The sequence below is a fragment of the Callithrix jacchus genome, chromosome 5 (assembly GCF_049354715.1).
Source record: "Callithrix jacchus isolate 240 chromosome 5, calJac240_pri, whole genome shotgun sequence".
Taxonomy (NCBI): Eukaryota; Metazoa; Chordata; class Mammalia; order Primates; family Cebidae; genus Callithrix; species Callithrix jacchus.
Genome location: NC_133506.1, coordinates 10812623 through 10837281, shown reverse-complemented (window position 1 = coordinate 10837281; position 24659 = coordinate 10812623). Strand labels below are relative to the sequence as shown.

General features: G+C 42.5%; 1 protein-coding gene and 1 pseudogene across 5 annotated transcripts in view; both read left to right on the top strand.

Moving 5' to 3' along the window:
* DNAAF9 (dynein axonemal assembly factor 9) overlaps positions 1 to 24659 on the top strand; it is a 153494-nt gene that overhangs the window by 82142 nt on the left and 46693 nt on the right. For all 4 annotated transcript variants that reach the window (XM_078371253.1, XM_035302789.3, XM_035302788.3 and 1 more), the window contains 4 exons: positions 425 to 495; positions 1407 to 1457; positions 2207 to 2294; positions 16640 to 16743. In XM_078371253.1, the coding sequence (XP_078227379.1) occupies positions 425 to 495; positions 1407 to 1457; positions 2207 to 2294; positions 16640 to 16743 (314 nt within the window). The remainder of the gene's footprint in view (positions 1 to 424; positions 496 to 1406; positions 1458 to 2206; positions 2295 to 16639; positions 16744 to 24659) is intronic.
* LOC100391205 (NADH dehydrogenase [ubiquinone] 1 alpha subcomplex subunit 5 pseudogene) lies at positions 17265 to 18227 on the top strand (annotated as a pseudogene). Its single transcript, XR_013535091.1, has one exon. The product of XR_013535091.1 is annotated as an NADH dehydrogenase [ubiquinone] 1 alpha subcomplex subunit 5 pseudogene (transcript).

Below are 24659 nucleotides of genomic sequence, written 5' to 3'. Positions count from 1 at the left end.
CCTGGCTAATTTTCATATTTTTTGTAGCAAACCAGAGTATTGCCATGTTGCCTGTAATCCCAACTCTGTGGGTGGCCATGGCTGGTGGATCACCTGAGGTCAGGAGTTCGAGATCAGCCTTCCCAACATGGTGAAACCCCATTTCTACTAAAAATGCAAAAATTAGCCTGGTGTGGTGGCACATGCCTGTAATCCCAGCTACTTGGGAGGCTGAGGCAGGAGAATTGCTTGCACCTGCAAGGTGGAGATTGCAGTGAGCCAAGATTGCACCACTGCGCTCCAGCCTGGGCGACAGAGCAAGATGCTATCTCAAAAAAAATAAAATAAGAGCCCTTGCTCCTGAGAAGAGCATTTAGGGTTTGTGGCCTGCGAGGTTGGCTGAGGTGCTAGGGGAGTAACTGGCATGTCTGTGGTCTTCCTGCAGATGGCACTGTTACCGCAGAAACCAGCTCCGTAGTCCTGACTGCCGCTGTACCCAGATTCTGCTCCTGGCTGGTTAGTAGTGTCATTCATCAGGTGGAAGTGGGCCTATGTGTGGAAAAATCAGGGTGAACATTTGAGGAAGAGCCTCTTTGTGTGCCCTTGGTGGGATGTTAGATCCTGAACTAGCTGTTGTTCAGGAATGGAAGTTTTTATCTCAGCCCTTTCTCTTTATGCAGATGAACCTGATTTTGTTAACTCTCATAATCTTAGAAAAGTTTCATAAGAAAGGAACAAAGTTATATGGGTCACTGTTAAATTGTGAAGGAAGACATAATAGCCTCATTTTACAGATGAGAAAACTGAGCTTAGAAGGTCACACAGATAGTGCGAAGTGGATCCTGTAGTTTCCTTCACTGGTAGAGTGGTTGCTACTTTTTTACAGCAACGTCTCTCTACTTGTAGAAAAGTCCCATTTTGCACAGCGGGAGGGACTTGGTCTGAAACCAGCACCTTGGAACTTAGAAGATGTGACAGCATTTAGTCTGCTAATGGGCTGAGTCCCTGCTTGAGTGTTCATATTCTGCTTCTGTAGTTCCCACACAGACAGGGAAGACTGAGAGTTATCCTCTAACCTGAACGTGTTTAAATGAGAAGACACTCTCTGAAAGTATTTTAATACATTGTTTGCTTCATTCCTAAAAACCGTTGTTTTTCTCTAAGTGAAATGTAGGTGGAGACTAACACATGCCATAAGCTCGTTAGCTGGACCTCAGGTCCTAGTGAGAGAGCCCACCATGACCTTGGGCTCTGAGCCCTGGTCACCAGCAGACATCTCAGCTGTGTCATGGCCTGAGAGTACTGGACATGGACATGGTGGAGGGACTGCCCAGCCAGTGTCCTGGAAGTATTTGAACACGGGGGAGACCTAGCAGGGTTTTCCCTTGAAGTAGTCAACTGAAAATCTGCATTCCTTTTGGACACAGGTGGAAGATAATGAAGTAAAATTTTCTGAGAAAACCCAGCAAGCAGTGAAGGTAAGCAGCCTTCTTATTCTGTGTTAACATCGTATCAAAAGATAATGTAAGCAATTCATAAAGGTATTAAGATATTTTATCTCATTACTAATCTAAAGGATTTACACTACGTTATCTTCATTTCCTATATGCATTCCTCCCCTTCCCTGCAGAGCTTTAGAAATAACCATTTATAAGGCCAGGTGCAGTGGCTCATGCCTCTAATCCCAGCACTCTGGGAGGCCGAGGCGAGTGGATCATGAGGTCAGAAGTTCAAGACCAGCCTGGCCAAGATAGTGAAACCTCATCTCTTAAATAAATAAATAACCATTTATAGAAGATACAATTAGAGGGATTCTTTATTCCATTAGGGTCTTTTGGTGTTTTTAAAAAATCTCCCTGTAATATTGAAAGCAGATCCCAGATTGACCTAGACATGTAGAGCTGGGACATCAAGGCTTAAGGCCAAGGAGAAGCTGCCTCCATTTTCACAGAGGGAATAAATCCACTGGAACATGAACAAGCATTGAAGGCTTTGATGCTTGGACTCAGAGAAAAACCTTAATGTTCTTTTTCTCAGCACAAATCAAGGATGCCAGCAACCTGCCAAAGAGCCAGACAATGCCAAAGGCCATGGAATACACTGGGGCTATCTGAGCCTGACTCAGCTTTTTGTAGACACAAATTGGGCAAGACTTTTGATTCTGTATTTATGTTCTAAATCACCTGTTCTTTTTTGGTTTTTGTTATTCTTATTGTTGTTTTTAAAGGGGGATGAGTCTTTCCTGGGTACTTTTCTAACAAGAGGAGAAGGAGCATATCTTTATTCCAGCAATCTACAGACCTGCCCTGAGGAAGGTAAGGAGTTAATGACTTTTCTGTTCTTGGCCATGCCTGGGTTCCTCATTTGCAGATGGCAGCATGGGTGTTGTGATTAAAAATACATCTTATATTTGAACACAATTTTGGTACAGAAATGTTTTCTTACAGCTTTTCTCTCTTGACTCACCCACTTTGTCAATGAGGAAATTTATGCTAGGAAGGGCTAATCACAGAACTGAACCTGGTCCTTTTGTTGCTGCCTGAGGTTAGCTCTCCTAATGGGCTAGGGCAGCAACATTTCCAGAAATAGAATTTGTGAACCTAAACAGAATCTGGATTCATTTTCTCTTGCTGTGTAACAAATTACCACAAATTTAGTAGTTTTTAAAACAACACCCTCTTATTATCTCACAGTTCTCTGGGTCAGAAGTTCAGGCACGCTTGGCTGGACCCAGATCTCATGAGGTCAAAGTTAAGGCATCAGCCAGACGAGGCTCTTATCTAGAGCCTCTGGGAAAGAATCTTCTCCCAAGCTCAGCCAGGATGTTTGTCTGCCAGTTCCTTTCACTTACAGGACTGAGGTCCCTGTTTTGTTGCTGGCTGTCAGACAGGGATCCTCTCAGCTCCTCCTCCCAGAAGTCCTTGCCCTTGTGATCCCCCTCCTCCATCTCAGTTATAAAGAACCTCCTTGTATTGAATCTTTCTCACACTTTGAATCTCTCTGAATTCCTCTTCTGCTATCAGCATCTGAAGTTTTTGCCCATCCCAGTCCACCCTCTGGCGCCCATAATTCATGTCCCTATCTTAGGCAAATACGGTTACCTCCTCCAGATGGTCTCATCCCATTATGGCTGCAGTTCAAAGTCCTAAGTCTTGTGGGCTTACATACCCAAAATCTCATGATCAAGATCATCTAAGTCCCATGTAAATGAGGCTTGGGAGTGTAATCTATCAAGTCTGTGGACCTATGAAACTAAAGAGACAAGTCATCTGCCCCCAGCCCTCCCAACATACAAGGTGGGACTGGCATGGACTTTAGGTTCACAAAGAGGAAAAACAGAAGGTAAAAAGGAGTCACCAGCCCAAGGCAGCGTTGAAGTCCAGCTGGGCAGACTCCAGTTCCTTGATTAGGTTTCAAGGCCTGGAAATAATTCTGGCTTTCAGCTCTGCCCCTGGCTCTTGGTTCTACCCTGTTTGCTCTTGGTTTGTTCTGGGCTCATGGCTCCACCGTCTGGGCTTGTGGCTACACCACTGTCGTCCTTCATTTTTCAGTGAAAGGTAGCGCCTTGTTTGTAGCTGAGTTGTTTTATCAGCCTGCCTCTTACCAGTAGAATTTTGAGGGTCCAACAGTCTCCTTCAATTTTACACGTCTCTGTCACTTTCATTCCAAGCTGGCAATGTTTCTGCTCATCTAAAATCCTCAAAAACCTTGTTGGTCTTGCATGGATTTTACAGGGATTTACTGCATGTTCCTTTTTGGTTTCCTCAAAATAACATTTTCTTATGAGTCCTATTCTTTCCTTGTTGAATATAGCCTTTATGTGAGGGAGGAGTTCTGACTTACTCTACAAATTCCTCAACCTCTGCTAAGCAAATCCCCTTTCTGGATGATTTGTTCTTCTTGTTGAAATATTCTATCTGGTGACAAATTCCTCTCCCTGTTCTCAGATCATTGGTTCTGCTTCTGCTCCTTCATTCACACAGAAGACAAAGCACAAGGAGTTCTGGTTTTCTATCCACATAATGCTGGGGTGGTAAAGGCATTTGTTATTACATCTGTCCCTGCATTTCTGCCTCTCCAGATCCTGGTGCAGAAGACCTGGGAACATTTGCTGAAGGCAGGGAGTGTGCGGTAATACTACCAGCCTTGAGGCAAGATTGCATAGTGTTTTGAAAGCAGATTGTAGGCACAACACAGAGGTGGTTTGTGCTCTGTCATCCTTGAGCCAATTACAATATTTAGCAGGGATATTTGCCAAAATTAGTTTGCACCTTCTTAGCAAAGGGCCTTGTTAGAAAAATAGTATTGCATTGTATTGAGTTATCCAGCAAGATTCAGTGTATCCTAAGGTCTCTGTGCAAGAATAAAGGGCACAGCCAGGGATTTCTGGAGCCTTATTAGTCATAGTCTTTTGAGAACTTAAAATTTAAACTTTCTTAGTTCCTGAGGGAAATCTAATTTGAATTAGGAGATGGTTTTCTGTAGCAGGGAAATTCAATAGAAGCAGAGAATTTAAACAGGAGTCCCCCCTGCCTATGTGGTAAGTGTTTTACCACTTTGGGATTCAGATCAGGAGCTTATGTAGGTTTTGTGGGGCTTGAAGTTTATACCATTTGGGGACTCTCTTAAGGAAAATAATACAAAATGGTTAGAGCTCTTCTTAGGGCCTTAGTAGGGTGCTTGGGCAGGTAAGGGGTCCTGAAGTTCAAGTGTCTTTAGTGTCTTTATAAATCTGCCTTTAGTTGAGACTATGATGAGCTTGAAATTTATCTGTTCCCACCCCCTGAAGGTATTTATCTTCAGTTCCTCAATATGCATTATCTTGATTGATCTTCATATCCTGAGTCCCATAGAAGGTGATAACTTGCCTGATGTTGTGCAGGCTTTTTTTCCCATACTTTTTTTTTTAAAGCTCCCTTACCCTATAGGCTGGGCATGGTGGCTCAAGCCTGTAATCCTAGCTACTCAGGAGGCTAAGGTTGGAGAATCGCATGAACCGGGGAGGTGGAGGTTGTGGTGAACTGAGATCAGGTCCTTGCACACTCCAGCCTGGGCAACAAGAGCAAAACTCCGTCTCCAAAAAAAAAAAAAAAAGCGCCCTCACCCTGACTGACTGAGATGAAGTACGAGTAATGGCAGCATCTAGAGGGCAGTCCTGGTCTGGAGGATTGTACAGGTCTTCTGATTTTTCACCTAGTAATTACTTTCACCCAAATGAAAAGAATAGTACTTCCTGGCCAGGCTCAGCAGCTCATGCCTGTAATCCCAACATGTTGGAAGCCCGAGGCAGGTGGATCACCTCAGGTCAGGAGTTAGAGACCAGCCTGTTCAACATGGAGAAACCCTGTCTCTACTAAAAATACAAAATTAGCCTGGTGTGGTGGTGCATACCTGTAATCCCAGCTCTTTGGTAGGCTGAGGCAGGAGAATTGCTTGAACCTAGGAGGCAGATGTTGTGGTGAGCCAAGATTATGCCATTGCACTCTAGCCTGGGCAACAAAAGCAAAACTCCATCTCAAAAAAAAAAAAAAAAAGAATAGTATTTCCTTTACCTTGAAATGTTTTCAGCTCTAGAACCTTTTCTCTTCACCAGTTAGTGGCCTCTGCTATCACAAGACATCTTGCCATTCAGCTTCCCATTCATTCGTGTCCTTCATGTGCCCTTCTCTTCCCCACGCTGCTGACTGTGGCCAGGCAGGCTGCCCAGTACCTGATCCTCAGGAACCTGCTTTAGAGTTTTGCCACACATGCCCATATCCCTAAACAATATCTTGTTTTGCACTTAATACAAATAGAATGAATCATACTGTGTGTATTCTTCTGAGACTTGCTTTTTTTGCTTTGTAATCCTAGGATTCATCCAGTTTGTTATAGGTAGCCAGGTAATTTACTCTTTGTTTTTTTGTTGTTGTTTTTTTCTTTGAGATGGAGTCTTACTCTGTTGCCAGGCGGGAGTTCAGTGGCACAATCTTGGCTCACTGCAACTTCCGCTTCCCAGGTTCAAGTGATTCTCCTGCCTCAGCCTCCCGAGTAGCTGGGACTACAGGCATGTGCCACCATGCCCAGCTAATTTTTGTATTTTTAGTAGAGATGGGGTTTCACCATATTGGGCAGGCTGGTCTTGAACTCCTCACCTCGTGATCCATCCACCTCAGGATCCCAAAGTGCTGGGATTACATGCATGAGCCACTGTATCTGGCCTAGTTTACTCATTTTCATGGCCCTATCGTATTTTTTTGTATGAACATGCACTATCATTTTGAATCTTGGTGGACATGTGGGTTATTTATAGTTTTTGTATTAGGTGCAGTGGTTTTTGCTTGTAATCCCAGCTTCTCAGGAGGCTGAAGTGGGAGGATCACTTAAAGCTAGGAGTTTAAGACCAGCCTGGACAACAGAGACTCTTGTTTCTACAAAAGAATTTAAAAAATTGATCAGTATCTGTAATCCTTGCACTTTGGGAGGCCAAGGCAGGAGGACTGCTTGAGCCCAAAAGTTCAAGAACCCCATTTTTATTAAAAAGAAAGAAAGAAAGAAAGAAAGAAAGAAAGAAAGAAAGAAAGAAAGAAAGAAAGAAAGAGAAAGAAAGAGAGAAAGAAAGAAAGAAAGAAAGAAAGAAAGAAAGAAAGAAAGAGAAAGAAAGAAAGAAAGAAAGAAAGAAAAGAAAGAAAGAAAGAAAGAAAGAAAGAAAGAAAGAAAGAAAGAAAGAAAGAAAGAAAGAAAGAAAGAAAAAAGCCAGGCATGGCATGTTCCTGTGGTCCCATCTACGTGGAAGCCTGAGACTGGAGGGTGGCTTGAACCCAGGAGTTCAAGGCCATAGAAGGCTATGATCTCACCGCTGTACTTCCAACCTGGCTGACAGAGCGAGACACTATCTCTAAAAAGTAAATAAGTAAATATAGGGTTTTTGGGGGGATTTCAGACTGTACAGTTAAGACCATTCTTGTGCATGTCTCTTGGTGCACATGGACAGATATTTCTGTAGGGTTGGAATGAGGAGGAGTAAAAATTTGGAATTTTAGTTTGAGCCCACATACGGCTTTTATCAATGAGGCCAGATTGTTTTAAAAAATTGATTATACCAAATTATACTTCTAGCAGCAGCATACAAGTATTTGAGTTTTTCCATATTCTGGCTGACACTTGCTGTTTTGCCAATTTTGCCATTATGCTGAGTGTGCAGTGCTGTATTATTAGGATTTTAATTTACATTTATCTTATCATTAGTGAACCATCTTTATTTATTGGCCAAGCTATTATACTTTCCTTTGTTAAATGCTTGTTCTTGTTTTCTTGCTCATATTTCTTTTAGATTGTCTTTTTCTTATTTATTTATTTATTTATTTGATACCAAGTCTCACTCTGTTGCCCAGGCTGGAGAACAATGACACAATCTCAGCTCACTGCAACCTCCACCTCCCGGGTTCAAGCAGTTCTCATGCCTCAGCCTCCCGAGTAGCTGGGACTACAGGGGTGCACCACCACACCCAGCTAATTTTTGTATTTTTAGTAGAGATGGGGTTTCGCTGTGTTGGCCAGGCTGGTCTTGAACTCCTGACCTCAGGTCATCTGCCCTCTTTGGCCTCCCAGAGTGCTGGGGATTACAGGCATGGACCACCGCATCTAGCATATTTTAGGAATTCTTTATAGATTTTGGATACTAATTCTTTGTCAGTTCAGTATACTGCAAATATTTTCTTTCACCCCGTGGCTTGTGTTTTTATTTTATTTCTGTTGCTTTTTAGTGAATAAAAGTTTTTGGTTTTAATGTAAGCAAGACAGTCTTTTCCTGTGTGATTCATGTATTTGAGATTTATTGAGGCTTTTTCTATTGAATTATAAAAATATGATAATTTTTCAAAGAATCCACCTGGATTGCTCTTTGAAAGAAGTCAAATTTCATTTTTTAAATGTAAGCAACAACCTGTCTCAGCAACAGTTATTAAAAAATTATTCTTTTCCCACCAACCGGTAATGCCAGCTTTGTTATAAATCAACTCTCTTTATGTGTGAATTTATTAATAGGCTCTCTATTCTGTTCCATTATTCAGCTTCTCCCTGAGAAAATACCATGTTATTTTGTTTTAGACAGATAACGTATTTCTCTATGGTGTCTTAGTCCACTTGGGCTGCCATAACAAAATACCATAGACTGAGTGGCTTAAACAGTAGAAATTTATTTCTACCAGTCTGGAAGCTGGGAAGTCCAGGATAAAGGTGCAGGCAAGGGAGGTTTCTCCTCTTCTCTTGGCCAGTAGAGGCTGGCTGTCACTGTGTGCCCACATGACCCCCTCCTCTGTGCACACGTGGTAGGGGCCAAGCTCTCTGGTAGCTCTTCTAGGGGCACCACATCCCAACAGACCGTGCCCCACATTTGTGACCTCATCACATTTCATCGAATTCTGATTTCCTTCCAAAAGCCCCATCTCCAGATACCATCACTTTTGGGGTTAAGGCTTCAACATGGGAATTTTGGAGAGGACACAGACATTCAGTGTCTAATGTGATAAGGCAAGTCCCTACCTTATTTTTCTTCTTCAGGAGTGTCTTAGCTGTTCTTAGCATTTTGCTCCAAGTTATTGATATTTTTATTTTGGCTTTTCAGGATTTTCAAAAAACTTGTTGGGTTTGTTTTTTTGGTTTTTTATGCTGAAATTATGTTGAATTTAAAGATCACTCTGGAGAGAATTGTCATTTTTACCATGTCAGTTAAGTAAACCTGAGTTTCCAGTCCATGAATATGATATATATTTATGTCATTTTTAATGACTTTTAACATAGTGTTATAATTTTATTATTTTATATCTTTTTTGCTGTCAGAAATATCTTTTATAATTATACGTTTGATGATTTATCTAGGATTATAATCCTAAAATGTGGTAAAATTGCTGGTTATAGATAAACTGCATTTAATACTTATGTTTTTACTTTGTATTCCTCAACCTTATTCTTAATTAATTCTAATAATCTGGATCCTTTGGAGTTTTATTTATGGGCACTCATATGATCTATGGATTATGATGGCTTTATTTCTTCCTTTCCAATTTTTTTTTTTTTAAATAAGACGGGGTTTCATCATTTTGGTCAGGCTGGTCTTCAACTCCTGACCTCAGGTGATCCGCCCGTCTTGGCCTCCAAAGTGCTTGGATTACAGGCATGAGCCACTGCGCCCGGCCTAATTCTTATTATATTTCTTTATCTTGCCTTCACTGGCTCATTACCACTAGTATATCATAGAGTAGAAGTAGTGATGACAGGCATTCTTGTATTATTCCCGTCTAGCAGAGAGAGCTTTACTGCTTCCTCTGTATTCTAATACTTGCAGATTTTAAGAACATTTCCCTTAGTTTAGTAAGTTTTTATCATGCCTGTTTCTTGATTTTTATTAGCGCTTTTTCCTACACTTACAAATTTGTTACTTTAATCTGTTAACATAATAAACTGCTATATTACTTGATTTTTAAAATGTTAATTCTATATTCTTGAGAAGGGCTAACTTAATACTTTGATTATTACTGCTAGCCTCAGTTTGCTAACCGTTTTGTTAGGATTAGTACATTATGAATAAGATTAGCTTTTTTCCTTTTTTTGTAGTGTAATTTCTGGTTTAGGATCAAATTTTCTAGCCAACGAGTATTCTCTTTTGTATTCCCTTACTGTAGAATATTATGTATGAGATTTGAATTATGTATTCCTTGACTCTGTTAGTACTTGCCTGTAAAACACTAAAGGCATAATTTTTTTTTTTTTTTTGGAGATGGAGTTTTGCTGTTGTTGCCCAGGCTGGAGTGCAATGGCATGATCTCAGCTCACTGCAACCTCCACCTCCCGGGTTCAAGTGATTCTCCTGCCTCAGCCTCCCGAGTAGCTGGGATTACAGGCATGTGCCACCATGCCCGGCTAATTTTGTATTTTTAGTAGAGATGGGGTTTCTCCATGTTGGTGAGGCTGATCTCGAACTCCTGACCTCAGGTGATCCACCTGCCTCAGACTCCCAAAGTGCTGAGATTATAGGCGTGAGCTACTGTGTCCAGCCTGGCATGATTTATTTTTTAAGGAAAGGTTTTTAACTACTGATTTAGTTTCTTTAATGGTTAATTAGTTTTTATTTTCTACTTGATTCATCTTGGAAACAGAATTTTCTAGAAATTTTTTCCTTTCATCTAAGTTTTTCAGATTTTTTGTATAAAGACAAAATTTTTCAAATTTCTGTAGTTTCAAGATGTTGTTCCATCCCATTGTCTTCTTGGTTTTGTATAGTTCTGCCATCTTTATCTTGTTTGAGATGGAGTTTCACTCTTGTTGCTCATGCTAGAGTGCAGTGGCATGATCTCAGCTCACCACAACCTCCTCCTCCCGGGTTCAGATTCTCCTGCCTGCCTCAGCCCCCTGAGTAGCTGGGATTACAGGCATGCACCACCATGCCCGGCTAATTTTGTATTTTTAGTAGAGATGGGGTTTCTCCATGTTGATCAGGTTGGTCTCAAACTCCCAAACTCAGGTGAGCCACCTGCCTCAGGCTCCCAAAGTGCTGGAATTACAGGCGTGAGCCACCGTGTCTGGCCTGTTTCTTTCTGTGTAAGAAACAGCTTTTCTTCCCAGCTGCTTATCACTGATTTTAGGCAGTTTGGTTTAAAAAAAGTTTTTTTTCAGCAATTTGATTTTGATGTGACTTGGTGTGGTTTTCTTCATGTTTTTTGTTTGTTTGTTTTTTTTGAGATGGCATTTCACTCACCACCCAGGCTGGAGTGCAACAGCAACACGATCGTGACTCACTGCAGCCTCCACCTCCTCGGTTTAAGGGATTCTCCTGTCTCAGCCTCCTGAGTAGCTGCGACTGCAGTGTCCACCACCACACGCAGCCTCAATTTTTTGTGTTTTTAATAGAGATGGGGTTTCACCATTTTGACCAGGCTGGTCTTGAACTCCCGACCTCAGGTGATCTGCCCGCCTTAGCCTTCCAAAATGCTGGGATTACAGGTATGAGCCACCACACTGGCCTTTTTATGTTTTTTGTGCTTAAAATTTTTTTAGCTTCTCAGATTGGTGGATTTTGAGTCTTCCTCAAATCCAGAAATTTGTCAGTCATTATTTTTTTAAACAGTTTCTCCCCTCCCCTTCAGAGACTCCCATTACATGTGTATCAGGGAGCCTGAAGTTGGCCCACAGCTCCCTGATGTTCCATTCCTTGTGATCAGGGTTTTTTCTGTTTGTGTTTTGTTTTGCATAGTTTCTATTTCTGTTTATTCTAATTTACTGACCTTTTCTTCTGCATTGTCTACTGCCATTAATCTCATCCAGTGTATTTTTCTTCTTAGACATTGTATTTTTCATATTTAAAAGTTTGATTTGAATCTTTTTTTATATATTTTATGACTCAAGCTAATATGTTTCATTCTTTCCTCCAGCTTGTTAAACATGGGATACAGTTATAATAACTGTTTTAATCACTTTTTCTTATTTTATTTTATTATATTTTTAATAGAAGTGGGGTCTCGCTATGTTGTCTGTGCTAGTCTCAAACTCCTGGACTCAAACAATCCAACCATCTCTGCCTCCCAAAGTGCTGGGATTATAGGCGTGAGCCACTGTGCCCAGCCAATAACTTTTTCTTCTAATCCTATTATCTGGTCTTGCTTTTAAGCTTTATTAGGCAGAAGGAAGAGCAACACTGGATTTAGGACTAATTGTATGCCACTACTGTGGCAAAATCCTTTTGAGTACTCTACCCAATATCCCTGTGAAGTATGAGATTTTCCACTGTGGCTAATGAGAATGGGCAGAATTTCCATTGTGAGGGATGTATTGACGTTTGCTGTTTGACATGAGTATCCAGTTTTTGCAGCACCATTTGTTGAAGACTCTTCTTTCTCTTTTGAATTGTCTTTTCACCTTTGTTGAAAATCAACTGACCATATATGTATGGGTTCTACTGTTTCCTATAGGCAACAGTGAATGGTTGGTGCTCAGGCAGCTCCTTCATTCTCCCTGTAGTGATTTACAGGTTCCAGAGTGTTTTTACATTGGTCAGAAATTGTTAGCAATGCAGAGCAGGGTCCTGAACCCACTGAAACATGGGATAGTGAATACATGCTGAGAACCCTGGGGACCAATCTGGCTTTCCACCTTTGTGTGTTGGAGAGGCCCAGGTCAGCTGTGGTCTGCTCTCTGCTGCCATCTTTCTGCATCCTCTCATGTGTTGCCTTGTGTCCACCTGAAGCTATTGAGGGACATTTTACTTTTTTAAAAATTTTTTTTATTTCTTGAAAGAAAGTCTCACTCTGTCATCCAGGCTGGAGTGCAGTGGTGTGATCTCAGCTCACTGCAGCCTCCGCCTCCCAAATAGCTGGATTTACAGGCATGTGCCACCACATCTGGCTAATTTTCAACAGGAGGGACACTTTAAAAAGGAAGGTTTGGCCAGCCACGGTGGCTCACGCCTGTAATCCCAGCACTTTGGGAGGCCAAGGCGGGTGGATCACAAGGTCAAGAGATTGAGACCATCCTGGTCAACATGGTGAAACCCCGTCTCTACTAATAATACAAAAAATTAGCTGGGCGTGGTGGCGCATGCCTGTAATCCCAGCTACTCGGGAGGCTGAGGCAGGAGAATTGCCTGAACCCAGGAGGCGGAGGTTGTGGTGAGCCGAGATCGCGCCATTGCACTCCAGCCTGGGTAACAAGAGCGAAACTCTGTCTCAAAAAATAAATAAATAAATAAATAAAAATAAAAAGGAAGGTTTTAGCCTGGCCTGGTAGCTCACGCCTGTCATCCCAGCACTTTGGGAGGCCAAGACAGGCAGATCACCTGAGGTCAGGAATTTGAGACCAGCCTGGACAACATGGTGAAACCCCATCTCTACTAAAAATACAAAAATTAGCCAGACCATGGTGGCACATGCCTGTAATCCAAGCTACTCAGGAGGCTGAGGCAGGAGAATCACTTAAACCCGGGAGGCAGAGGTTGCAGTGAGCCAAGATTGCACCACTGCATTCTGGCCTGGGCATGGGTCACATTCAGGAACAGAGTGTCAAGAGAAGTAAGCAAGTCACAGAAGTATATATGATTAGGATTTCATTTATATAAAAACAAAAACAGACAAAGCTAAGTAATACACAGTTTACAGTGTGGTAAAACCATCCAGAATTTAGGTTGATGTTCCCCCTGGGTGGAAGAGAAGGGCTCTTAGTGAGGAAGGACATCCAGGGGGCTTCAGTGGTGCCAGTAATACTCAATTTCTTAGGCTCAGTGGTGAGTGCATAGGCATCTGGGTTTTGTTGTTGTTGCTTTAGTTTTTTTTTTTCTCTAAACCCTATGTGTACATTTCACATACTTTTACAGACACAGGATGAAAATCATCTAGCCATTGCATCATAAATTTCCCCACAGTGATAAATGTTCCCTCTTCACATAGACTGGGCTGTTGGAATATCTATTTGTGCAGCCAGTTTTCTGAAAGAGGAAAAGCCAAATTCTTCATTGGTATTTGCTTGGTATCTGCTTGGTATCTGCTTGGTATTTGCTTGGTACCTTGGTTTACCCCAAGGGCTCATCCTCCTTTGTTGGGCTTCCAGGGATGCAGAGCTCAATCAAAGGCAGAACCAAACTGCAGTCTTCCTGGTTTGGGGGCAGTAATGGGAAACTTCCTCTTATCCTGGGTTTTCATACTTCTAGAATGGAGAAGGAAAGACAGAACTCATACACTAAGGACACTAAGGATGGCACAAAGAGTCAGGGAGATCACCTCAGGAGTTGGCTGCCCTGACCCCCGTAAATCCCTGCAAAGGCATGGCCCTCAGTCCATATAGTCTGACAGTCAAGAGTCCAGAGCAGATACCAGAAGGATTACCGCATCAAGTGGATTAGGTTCTCAGAGACCAGAGCGCTGGTACTGGGTCACTCAGTAAGTCACTTCACTTATCTCATGTGTGCTCTGAGAATAATGACGGAGTTACTGCTCACAGAGCCAGACTGAGGGGCAGCTGCAATCACAGGACAGTACTGAAATCAGATCCTGTGTAGTAAGACCTTGCCTTGGGTCATGCCCCATAATGAGTGCTTTTCCAGCACTATCTTGTGAATTTGTCTTCCTCTTTTCCATTTTGTTTTGAGGCTTCAGAGTCTAGTGGGAGAGGAAATGCTAGAGATGACCTCCCTCATCCACCTCTTTCCCGTCTTCCTGGTGAGTAGATGGAATGTGCCAGCTTCTCCAATCTGTGCTTTTTTTCTGGAAGCTTTGGAAGAATATTGAGATTTGTCCAGGAGCCCTTTTGAGTGGGACTGGACTTGTTACTGAAAAGGTTCACTTCAGAGGTACAAGGTGGAGGGGTACCCAGGACAGGGAAGGGTGCAGGTACTAAGCACTCACCAGTAGGAGCAGTTTCTACCTCATGACAGTTGTAGAGCCCTCTTATCTCTGGAAACAGTAAATAGAGTCATCTGCTGGCAGGAGTTGGTGTGGTTGTGGTTTTAGGAGAGTGTTGAAGGTCTGGGATGAGCTCTGGGGCTGGTGGAAGGAGGTGGAAGACAGCAGTGAACGAGCTATGGGGTAGCACTGTGGCCTGTTGTGGTTGAGGGAGCAGAGAAGGCACATCGTCAGATTCACCACAGCTGGGCTTTTGGACAGGGAAGAATTGAAAGGAAAAAGGAGAGAACTGAAGGCACCAGCATGGTACAGCATCTTTGGCATCAGACAAACCTGTGTTCTATACATAGCTCCATCACCATGTATAGAAGTAATGCTTGATTTTGGGGGAAATCTCTCTAAGCTTGAGTTTTCTCATCTGTCCTATGAGCAAAAACAATACCACCTCTTAAAATTGTGAAAACAGAAACTTATAATTAATGCATGCGTGGCACTTAGTAAGTACTGCGTGAAACCTGTTCCCATTCTTTTCTTTTAACAGAACAGAGATTTAAAGGTAAGTCCTGTCCCGCGGGATCTGCCCATCTTCCTACAGGACAGCTAAAAGAGGGATGTGGTGCTGGTGTCAGGGAGTAGCTGCTGAGTTGGAGATTTCAGAAGTCATGATATTCTGGGTGCAGCTTTACTGCTCTAAGAAGGAATGGGAGTGTTGGCATTGGAAGGGAAGACTGAGCACATTCAGAGCAATTTGAAATATGGCATGGTCAGGAGGGCAGTGGGTGTGAGCAGCAGAGGGAGGCTTGTGTCTCTAGGGGAATGAAAGTATCATGCTGAGGTGGCAGGAGAATGGCCTGGGAGCAGCATGGAGGAACCTTGGGGTTGGTTCCTCAGGATGAAGCTGAGGCATGAGTAGAAAGGCCCTTCTTTTCCAGAGTGCCTCAGGAAAAGGCAATGTGCTCGGAAAGCCAGGCTACTTATTAGAGGGTAGAGGGTTCCGCAGCTTGAACCTGGATAGTGGCTGGCTGTGGCTGCCCCAGATAGTAAGGACTGGGCATCTGGTTCTTCCATGAGAGGCAGGTGCCAGTTCTTCTTGTATCTAAAAACTGCCTCCTTATCCCTTCACTTCTCCCATCCCCTGTGAATACGTACTAACTAAGCCCCTCCCTTCCTTCTGAAACCCGACCTCCTCAGGAAGCCTTCAAAGTTTGCAGTCTCCAGATTCCTCACCCAGGATGCAAAGGCAGCCCTCAGGCTTCTGGCCTTTGCTATTCTTGTCATTCCAACCTCCAGAGCTTTGAACTGCTCTTCTGGAGCTACAACTCAAGGAATCAGTCCCACTTATTTGTCTCTTGGCCTTTACCTTGACAGTGAGGTCTCAGTGACAATAAACTCAACCCTGTGCCTTGAGCTTTAAGAGCTATTTCATCTCCTCTCTGTATGTGGAAACATTGAAAGAAAAGCTGTTACAGGAATAGAAGATTCAGCTTGGACCAGCCCCAGAGAGCAGCTTCACCTAGGAGGAGTCTTATGGGTGCTCTGGATGCTTCTCTTGTGTCTCCAAAGCAAGCCCAGGCCCTGCATTAATCTTTGTCATCTTAGTTGTCCAACTTTTCCATGGTCTGCTCCCTAGGGCCTATATTGAGCTGCTCTATATGACCTTGACCATCCATCTAAGGACAGCTCTCCTTAGACCTGAATCCTTGTTCCAAGGAACCCATGTCGATGTTCACCTGCCACCCATCTTGCTTTTGTGAGCCACAGAAGTGCAGGCCCCTAGAGTCTGTAGAACCTTCTCATTACCTAACTGAAATGTTCCATTGCTGGGCACAGGGATCTTAAGCTCCCTTCACCAGTCTTCACCTAAGACCCTAGTGCTCCTTCTTGGGCGCTATGTGAGAGACATGGTCTCTTTAGCGCTGAGCCAGCTTCTGGCAAAGCAGAAGAAAGGAAAATCTGTAAACTCAGTAATGGAGCACATAGACTCAAAGTCTTTTAGTGTGTTTCCCTGGAAGATACCCATAAGGGAATGTGAATTTTGCTTCTCCCCATTAGCTGATAGTTTATTTACTTGTTTTTCTAATTCTTATGCAAAGACTGCATCTGATGCCTCATTTCCCTCTGAGGCTCTGGGAGGTTGCTTTGGCTTCCTCAGAGCACAGAGCTAAGCATACAAATCACATAACATAATTGCTAGATACTGGCCTCTAGTTACCTCTCTGCTGTGCAAGAGAACATTGGAATCTCACCTCCAGCATCCAGCCGTGCTAGTCTGACCAACACTCTTTTCCTTCCAGGGAATGTTCATTTCTTCTCTAGTGGCCTTCTGTTTTCTCACTGTCGTCATGGAAGTATCATCATTTCCAAGGATCACATGAATTCCATTTCCTTCTATGATGGGGTAGGTGTTTTACTAGTCAGTGGCTTTTTTGGTTGGAAAGTTGCTCATACTTTTGAGGGGAAAACCAAATAACTCCTGTCTCCCCTCCACTACCACAGAGCAGTATATCAAGAACCAGCACTGCCACTGAAGCAGGCAGGGAGGGAGGTCATGGAGAGGCCTGGGCACTCTCGGAACACTCATGAGCCTTGTCAGCCTCACTGCTCTGTAAAGGGCTTACCTAAAAAGAGCTCCCCATGCCCAATTTATTCAACCTAAAGAGGACTAGAAAGCAGGCTGAGAAGGTCTCCAGTGGCCCCTCTTGGGTGACCTCTAGGCCCAGGGACCCAAGGCTCACCCACTGAAAAATCAGAAAGGAGCTGCATCCTGTGGTATTGATGAGGCTCCACATATGCATTAGCATGGACAGGATTGTAAGTGAGCCAGAGAGGGAGAGAAATGGCTCACTTTCCCCATGAGAGTTTAGCCCCACCTCCCTTACACACCCAGACTTCCTCTCCAGCTCCATAAAAGTTCCACCCACTCGTCGGCGCTGTCATGGCGGGTGTGCTGAAGAAGACCAGTGGCCTTGTGGGATTGGCTGTGTGCAACACTCCACACGAGAGGCTGAGAATATTGTACACAAAGATTCTTGATGTTCTTGAGGATATCCCTAAAAATGCAGCTTATAGAAAATATACAGAACAGATTATAAATGAGAAGCTGGCTATGGTTAAAACGGAACCAGATGTTCAAAAATTAGAAGACCAGCTTCAAGGTGGTCAATTAGAAGAGGTGATTCTTCAGGCTGAACATGAACTAAGTCTGGCAAGAAAAATGGTGCAGTGGAAAACATGGGAGCCATTAGTAGAAGAACCTCCTGCCGATCAGTGGAAATGGCCAATATAATTATTAAGTGATTTTGGTGGGTTGATGGGAAACTGATGTAATTAAATATTCTATTCTATTAAGAGCATGTTCATTGACATAATCAAGAAAACTGATATAGAAAATATCTAGGAAACTTAAAATTAGTGATTATGGTAATTCGGTCATGTGAATCCATTTTTGATTTGTAAAGTAGTCACACAAATTATTTCAAAGATATTTCTATGAACAGAGACGTCATGGGAAGATTTGAGAATTAATTAGAAAAATTCCTACAGATCTTCAGTATAGAGGCCATAATCAAAAAGTAAAGTTTCTTTAGTAGTATGTTCAATATATCATTCATTTTAAAAAATTATCCTGAAGAAGAAAAGAAAAGGTCCTTAGTTATTATGGTGTAAACAAATTTATAGATCACTGTTTAGAAAATGAGTGATATTTTCAAATGTGATAAAATAGCACAAATGACTGGTAATAAAATTTGAAATTATGGTTAACCTCCTTAACTGTGATCTTACGGATGTAAAGTAAAATTTAAATATATAGTTATATATTGATTACAAAATCCATAATGCCATTTTGTTTTAGTCATTATTTGAATTATACCATTTACTCTGTTTTCTTAGTCTTAATTTTATTACATTTTGTTGTTACTATATTTGAAAACCATCAAATTAGAATACGTTGTACAGTTGAAGAAATTGACTTGGTACTTGAAAGAAATATTTTCCACTGCATAGAGGTACTTGGAAAAACTTTTCCTTTTGTTGTATTTGTGTAAGTTAGCTTTCTGGCCCATAGCCTTTTAATTTTTTAATCAACCTAATTACATCAGGATAGAGGTAGAATTTCTGTAAAAGAAGAGACATTAAGAGTTCCTGAAATTTATATCTGGCAAATGGGTAGGCTTATATTCAAAACATCTTAGTCATACGGCTATAAATTCAAAGTGGAATCACTAAGTAGTTTGCAGTACGTTTCTAATATAAGTGTAGGTGGGTATCAAAACAAGACAAATGCTGTTCAGGGAAAGAAGTTGGCAAGGTTAAATTTAAACAAAAATAAAATTACATGTGTTTTTGCCTTTTAAAAAAAAAAAAAAAGTTCCACCCTCCTAGAACAATCCTCTAAGTTCACCAGTCTGCACCAACACTTCCGCTTCACCTTAAGGGGAAGAGGGTAGCCACGCGTTTCCCCTCGCCTTTACCCTCTGGCCAAGGTACAGCTTGTCTCAGTGTAGCACCAGATTAGAGGGCAGGCCCTCCACTCTGCCTGGTCTCAGCCTCAAAACCAGTCTGTCTGGGAGCTAGGACAGAGACTGTGTGAGGTATTTTGGTCAGATGGCTCAGAAAACAAATTCTGTGGCTGCAGGCTCTATTTTCTTCCATATAGAGCCTGCGGCCTTAAAGGCTGTTCAGAAATGTAGGCAGACCAACTGGACACATTAGATGGCTCTATTAGATTAAAGCTTTACCGTTTAGTTAAAGAGTCTTCCAACATCAAGGAAGGAAGGATACATCATGAAAACCGCAGTACTGGGATGATAAGTTAGCTAATTTAGACAAAAAATAGTCCCTTACCTCTACCAAAAGCAAAATGAACTTCTGATGGATTAAAATTAAATATCTTTAAATTTCACAAATAGAAAGAATATCAAAATGAATATTTATTAAACCTGTAGGGGTTGGAAGACTTTCTAAGCTTAGAAAGAATGACCAGTTAATGATTTTTAAAAATTTTTTGCTGATAATTTAACTTATTGAAGTATGCTGCAAATACAACTAACTGTATCCATTTAAAGCTTTGGCAGATGTATACATTCATGAAACCACCTTTACAATCAAACCGAAATGTTTCCTCATGCCCTTTTGTAGTTCATCTTTCCCTCCGCTCCTGGGTTCAGGCAACCACTGATTAGCTTTTGTCACTGAATATTAGTTTGCATTTTCTAAAATGTTATATAAATGAACGTCATCCATTCTGTACCCTTTGAGTCTGGCATTTTCCACTCAGCATAGTGATTTTTAGATTCATCCATGTTGTGTATGTTAATAGTTAGTTCTGGGCCCGGCACGGTGGCTCATGCCTATAATCCCAGCACTTTGGGAGGCCGAGGCGGGTGGATCACGAGGTCAAGAAATCAAGACCATCCTGGTCAACAAGGTGAAACCCTCTGTCTACTGAAAATAAAAAAATTAGCTGGACATGGTGGCACGCGCCTGTAGTCCCAGCTACTTGGGAGGCTGAGGCAGGAGAATTGCTTGAACCCAGGAGGCGGAGGTTGCGGTGAGCCGAGATCGTGCCATTGCACTCCAGTCTGGGTAAACAACAGCGAAACTCCATCTCAAAAAAAAAAAAAATAGCTTAGTTCTCTTTATTGCTAAATAGTATTCTATTGTATGGGTACAGCATAAAATTTATCAAACTAATTTGTAATACGAAATCCTTTAAAATGTATTTCAGGGGATGGGGAGGGTTTGATCAATAGATACAAAGTTAGAGAAGATAAGTAGGTTGTAGTGTTCTGTTGCACAGTAGGGTGCCTGCAGTCAACAGTAAGGTGTTGTAGATCTCAAAATAGAAGAGAAAGAGAAGATTCTGAATGGTAAATGTTTGTCGTGATGGATTTCTCATTTCCCAGATTTGATCATTACATGATGTATACATGTATTGAAACAACCCATTATAACCCATAAATATGTGCATATGTGTCAATTAAAAATAAAAAAAATTTTTTTATGGCGGGGGCAATGGCTTATGCCTGTAATCACAGCACTTTGGGAGGCTGGGCCAGGTGGATCACCTGAGGTCAGGAGTTCAAGACCAGCCTGGCCAACATGGTGAAACCCCGTCTCTACTAAAAACACAAAAATTAACTGGGCATGGTGGCTTATGCCTGTAGTCCTAGCTACTCAAGAGGCTGAGGCAGGAGAATCGCATGAACCTGGGAGGCAGAGGTTGCAGTGAGCCAAGATTGCGCCACTGCTCTCCAGCCTGGGCTATGGAGTGAGACTGTCTCAAAAATATATATAATAATAATAATAATAATGATAATTTTTTAAAAGTATTTCAGACCGTGTGTGGTAGCTCACACCTGTAATCCCAGCACTGTGAGAGGCTAAGGCGGGTGGATCATGAGGTTAAGAGATCTAGATCATCCTGGCCAACATGGTGAAACCCCATCTCTACTAAAAATTAAAAAATTAGCTGGGCATGGTGGCACATGCCTGTAGTCCCAGCTACTCGGAGGCTGAGGAAGGAGAATCACTTGAACCCGGGAGGCAGAAGTTGCAGTGGGCCAAGATTGTGCCACTGAACTCCCTCCTGGCAACAGAGCAAGACTCTGTCTCAAAAAAGTATTTCAAAAGGCAAATTTTTAAAACTGGGAAAAACATTTTTGGTGATTTTAACAAATGAGTTAATTTTTTTTTTCTACAAAGAGTTTTATCTTTATTAGCATGTAAACACTGAGTCCCAGGTCAGAGGTATTTAAAGTTTATGAGGCTACTTTAACAGATAGAAGAAATTGCATCAGAAACAGCCTCTTGCTATCACATGTAACAGTAAATTAGCATTTACTGGTTTTTTTTTTTTTTTGAGACGGAGTTTCGCTCTTGTTACCCAGGCTGGAGTGCAATGGCGTGATCTTGGCTCACTGCAACTCCGCCTCCTGGGTTCAGGCAATTCTCCTGCCTCAGCCTCCTGAGTAGCTGGGATTACAGGCACGCGCCACCATGCTCAGCTAATTTTTTTTTGTATTTTTAGTAGAGACAGGGTTTCACCATGTTGACCAGGATGGTCTTGATCTCTTGACCTTGTGATCCACCTGCCTCGGCTTCCCAAAGTGCTGGGATTACAGGTGTGAGCCACCGCACCTGGCCGCATTTACTGTTAAATAATATACTGTTAAAGTATACTAATTTGTACTAAAGAATAAATGCTGAAAAACTGTTGGCAGAGGAGAACACCACACGTGGTGGCACATGCCTGTAGTCCCAGCTACTCGGGAGGCTGAGGCAGGAGAATCCTTGAATCCAGGAGGCGGAGGTTCCATCAGCCAAGATCACGCCACTGCAGTCCAGCCTGGGCACCAGAGCGAAACTCCATCTCAAACAAAAAGAAAGAGCGAGCTGGGTGCAGCGGCTCATGCCTGTACTCCCAGCACTTTGGGAGGCTGAGGCGGGTGGATCATGAGGTCAAGAGATCGAGACCATCCTAGTCAACATGGTGAAACCCCATCTCTACTAAATACACAAAAAATTATCTGGGCATGGTGGCGCGTGCCTGTAATTCCAGCTACTCAGGAGGCTGAGGCAGGAGAATTGCCTGAACCCAGGAGGCGGAGGTTGCAGTGAGCCTAGATGGCACCATTGCACTCCAGCCTGGGTAACGAGCGAAACTCCGTGTCAAAAAAAAAGAAAGAAAGAAAACAATTCCAGGGCTGGATTCAGTGGCTCAAGCCTGTAATGCCAGCACTTTGGGAGGCCAAGGCAGGCGGATCACTTGAGTCTGGGAGTTTGAGACCAGCCTGGGCAACCTGGTGAAACTCTGTCTCTACAAAAAAGTATTACTATTGTTATTTTTTTTTTTAGATGCAGTCTCGCTTTGTTGCCCAGTCTGGAGTGCACGGCCTCAAAATTTTTTTTTAATTACTGGGGCATGGTGGCACGTGCCTGTAGTCCCAAGCTACTTGACAAGTGAGGTGTGAGGATCGCCTGAGCCCAAGAGGCAGACGTTGCTGTGAACTGTGATCATGCCACAGTGTGCTCTAGCCTGAGCAACAGAGTGAGACTCTGTCTCAAAAAAAAAATTCAATTTACAATAGCATCAAAAAGAGTAAAGTACTAAGGAGTAAATTTAACCAAAAAAGTGCAAGACTTGTGCACTGAAAACTGTAAAATATTGCAGAAAAATTAGACAATCTAAATGAATGGAAAAAAATCCATTTTCATGAATGGATTTAATATTAAGGCAGTACTTCCCAAGGCAATCTACAGATTCAGTGCAGTTTGTATTAAAATCCCAACAGCATTTTTTGCAGATAGAAAAAACGGCCAGGCGGTATGGCTCACGCCTATAATCCCAGCATTTTGAGAGGCTGAGGCGGGTGGATCACTTGAGGTCAGGAATTTGAGACCAACCTGGCTAGCATGGCAAAACCCTATCTCTACTAATAATACAAAAATTAACTGGGCGTGGTGGCACATGCCTGTAATCCCAGCTACTTAGAAGGTTGAGACACAAGAATTGCTTGAACCTGGGAGGCAGAGGTTGCATTGAGCCGAGATTGTGCCACTGCACTCCAGCCTGGGTGACTGAGTGCAACTATGTCTCAAAAAAAAAAAAAAAAAAGAAATAGGAAAACCCATCCTAAAGTTAATATAGAATATATAGAATCTCAAGGGTCCCTGATTGTTCAAAACAATCTTGAAAAAGAAAGTTGTAACACATAGGTTTTCTTATTTCAAAACTCCCTCCGAAGCTACAGTGTGGTACTAGCAAAAGGACCAGTAGAATAGACCCACATAGAGCCCAGAAATGAACTTTTGTATAAAATAATTTTTGGCAAGGATGCCAGAACCATTCAGTGTCAAAAGGAAAGTCTTTAACAAATGGTCTGATAGGCCAGTCCCGGGGGCTTATGCCTGTAATCCCAGCACTTTGGGAGGCTGAGGTTGGCAGATCACTTGCGGCTAGGAGTTCAAGACCAACCTGACTAACATGGCAAAACCCCCTCTCTACTAAAAATACAAAAATTAGCTGGGTATGGTGGTGGGCACCTGTAATCCCAGCTTACTTGGGAGGCTGAGGCACGAGAATCACTTGAACCCAGGAGGCGGAGGCCAGTCAGCTAAGATGGCGCCACTGCACTCCAGCCTGGGGACAGTTCCCCTGAGTGGGACCCTGTCTCAAAAAAAAAGAAATGGTGCTGGGTAAACTAGATATCCATTTGCAAAAGAATGAATTTTGATGCTTACTTTATACCCTGTACAAAAAGTTAACTGAAAATGGAATAAAAACATAAATGTTAAGAGCTAAAACAAGATGTAATCCCAGCACTTTGGGAGGCTGAGGCAGGCAGATAACGAAGTCAGGAGTTTGAGACCAGCCTGGCCAACATAGTGAAACCCTGTCTCTACCAAAGATACAAACATTAGCCAGGCATGGTGTCACACGCCTGTAGTCCCAACTACTTGGGAGGCTAAGGCAGGAGAATTGCTTGATCCCAGGAGGCAGAAGTGGCAGCAAGCTGACTCCAGCCTGGGTGACAGAGTGAGACTTTGTCTCCAAAAAAAAGAGCTCAAGCAATGAAATTCTTTCAAGAAAACACAGGGGAAAATCTTTATGACATTGGATTTAGCAATGATTTCTTGGATGTGATACCAAAATCACAGACAGCAAATGAAAAAATACTAAGTTGGACTTCAACAACATTTAAAACTTCTGCATATTAAAGGACATTGTCCAGAGAGTGAAAAGACAATCCTCAGAATGGAAGAAAATATTCAAAAATCATTATCTGATAAGGGATTAATATCGTAGAAGGAATTTTAAGGTGACGTTTTCAGTTTAGGGAAAAAAATCCAGGCTGGGGGTGGTGGCTCACCCCTGTAATCCCAACAATCGGGGAGGCCAAGGTGGGAGGATCACTTGAGACCAGGAGTTTGAGACCAGCCTGGGCAACATAGGGAGACTTTGTCTCTACAAAAAGTTTTTAAAAATTAGGCAGGCATGGTGGCATGTGTTTGTAGTCCCAGCTACCTGGGGAGCTGAGGTAGAAGGATTGCTTGAGCCCGGGAGTTCAAGGCTGCAGTGAGCCATCACACTCTAGCCTGGGTGACAGAGCAAGACCCTGTCTCAAAAAAAAAAAAAAAAAATTCCGCCAGGCACAGTGGCTCACACCTATAATCCTAGCACTTTGGAAGGCTGAGGCAGGTGGATTATGAGGTCTGGAGATTGAGACCAGCCTGGCCAACACAGTAAACCCCATCTGTACTAAGTATACAAAAATTAGCAAGGCATGGTGGCACACGCCTGTAGTCCCAGAT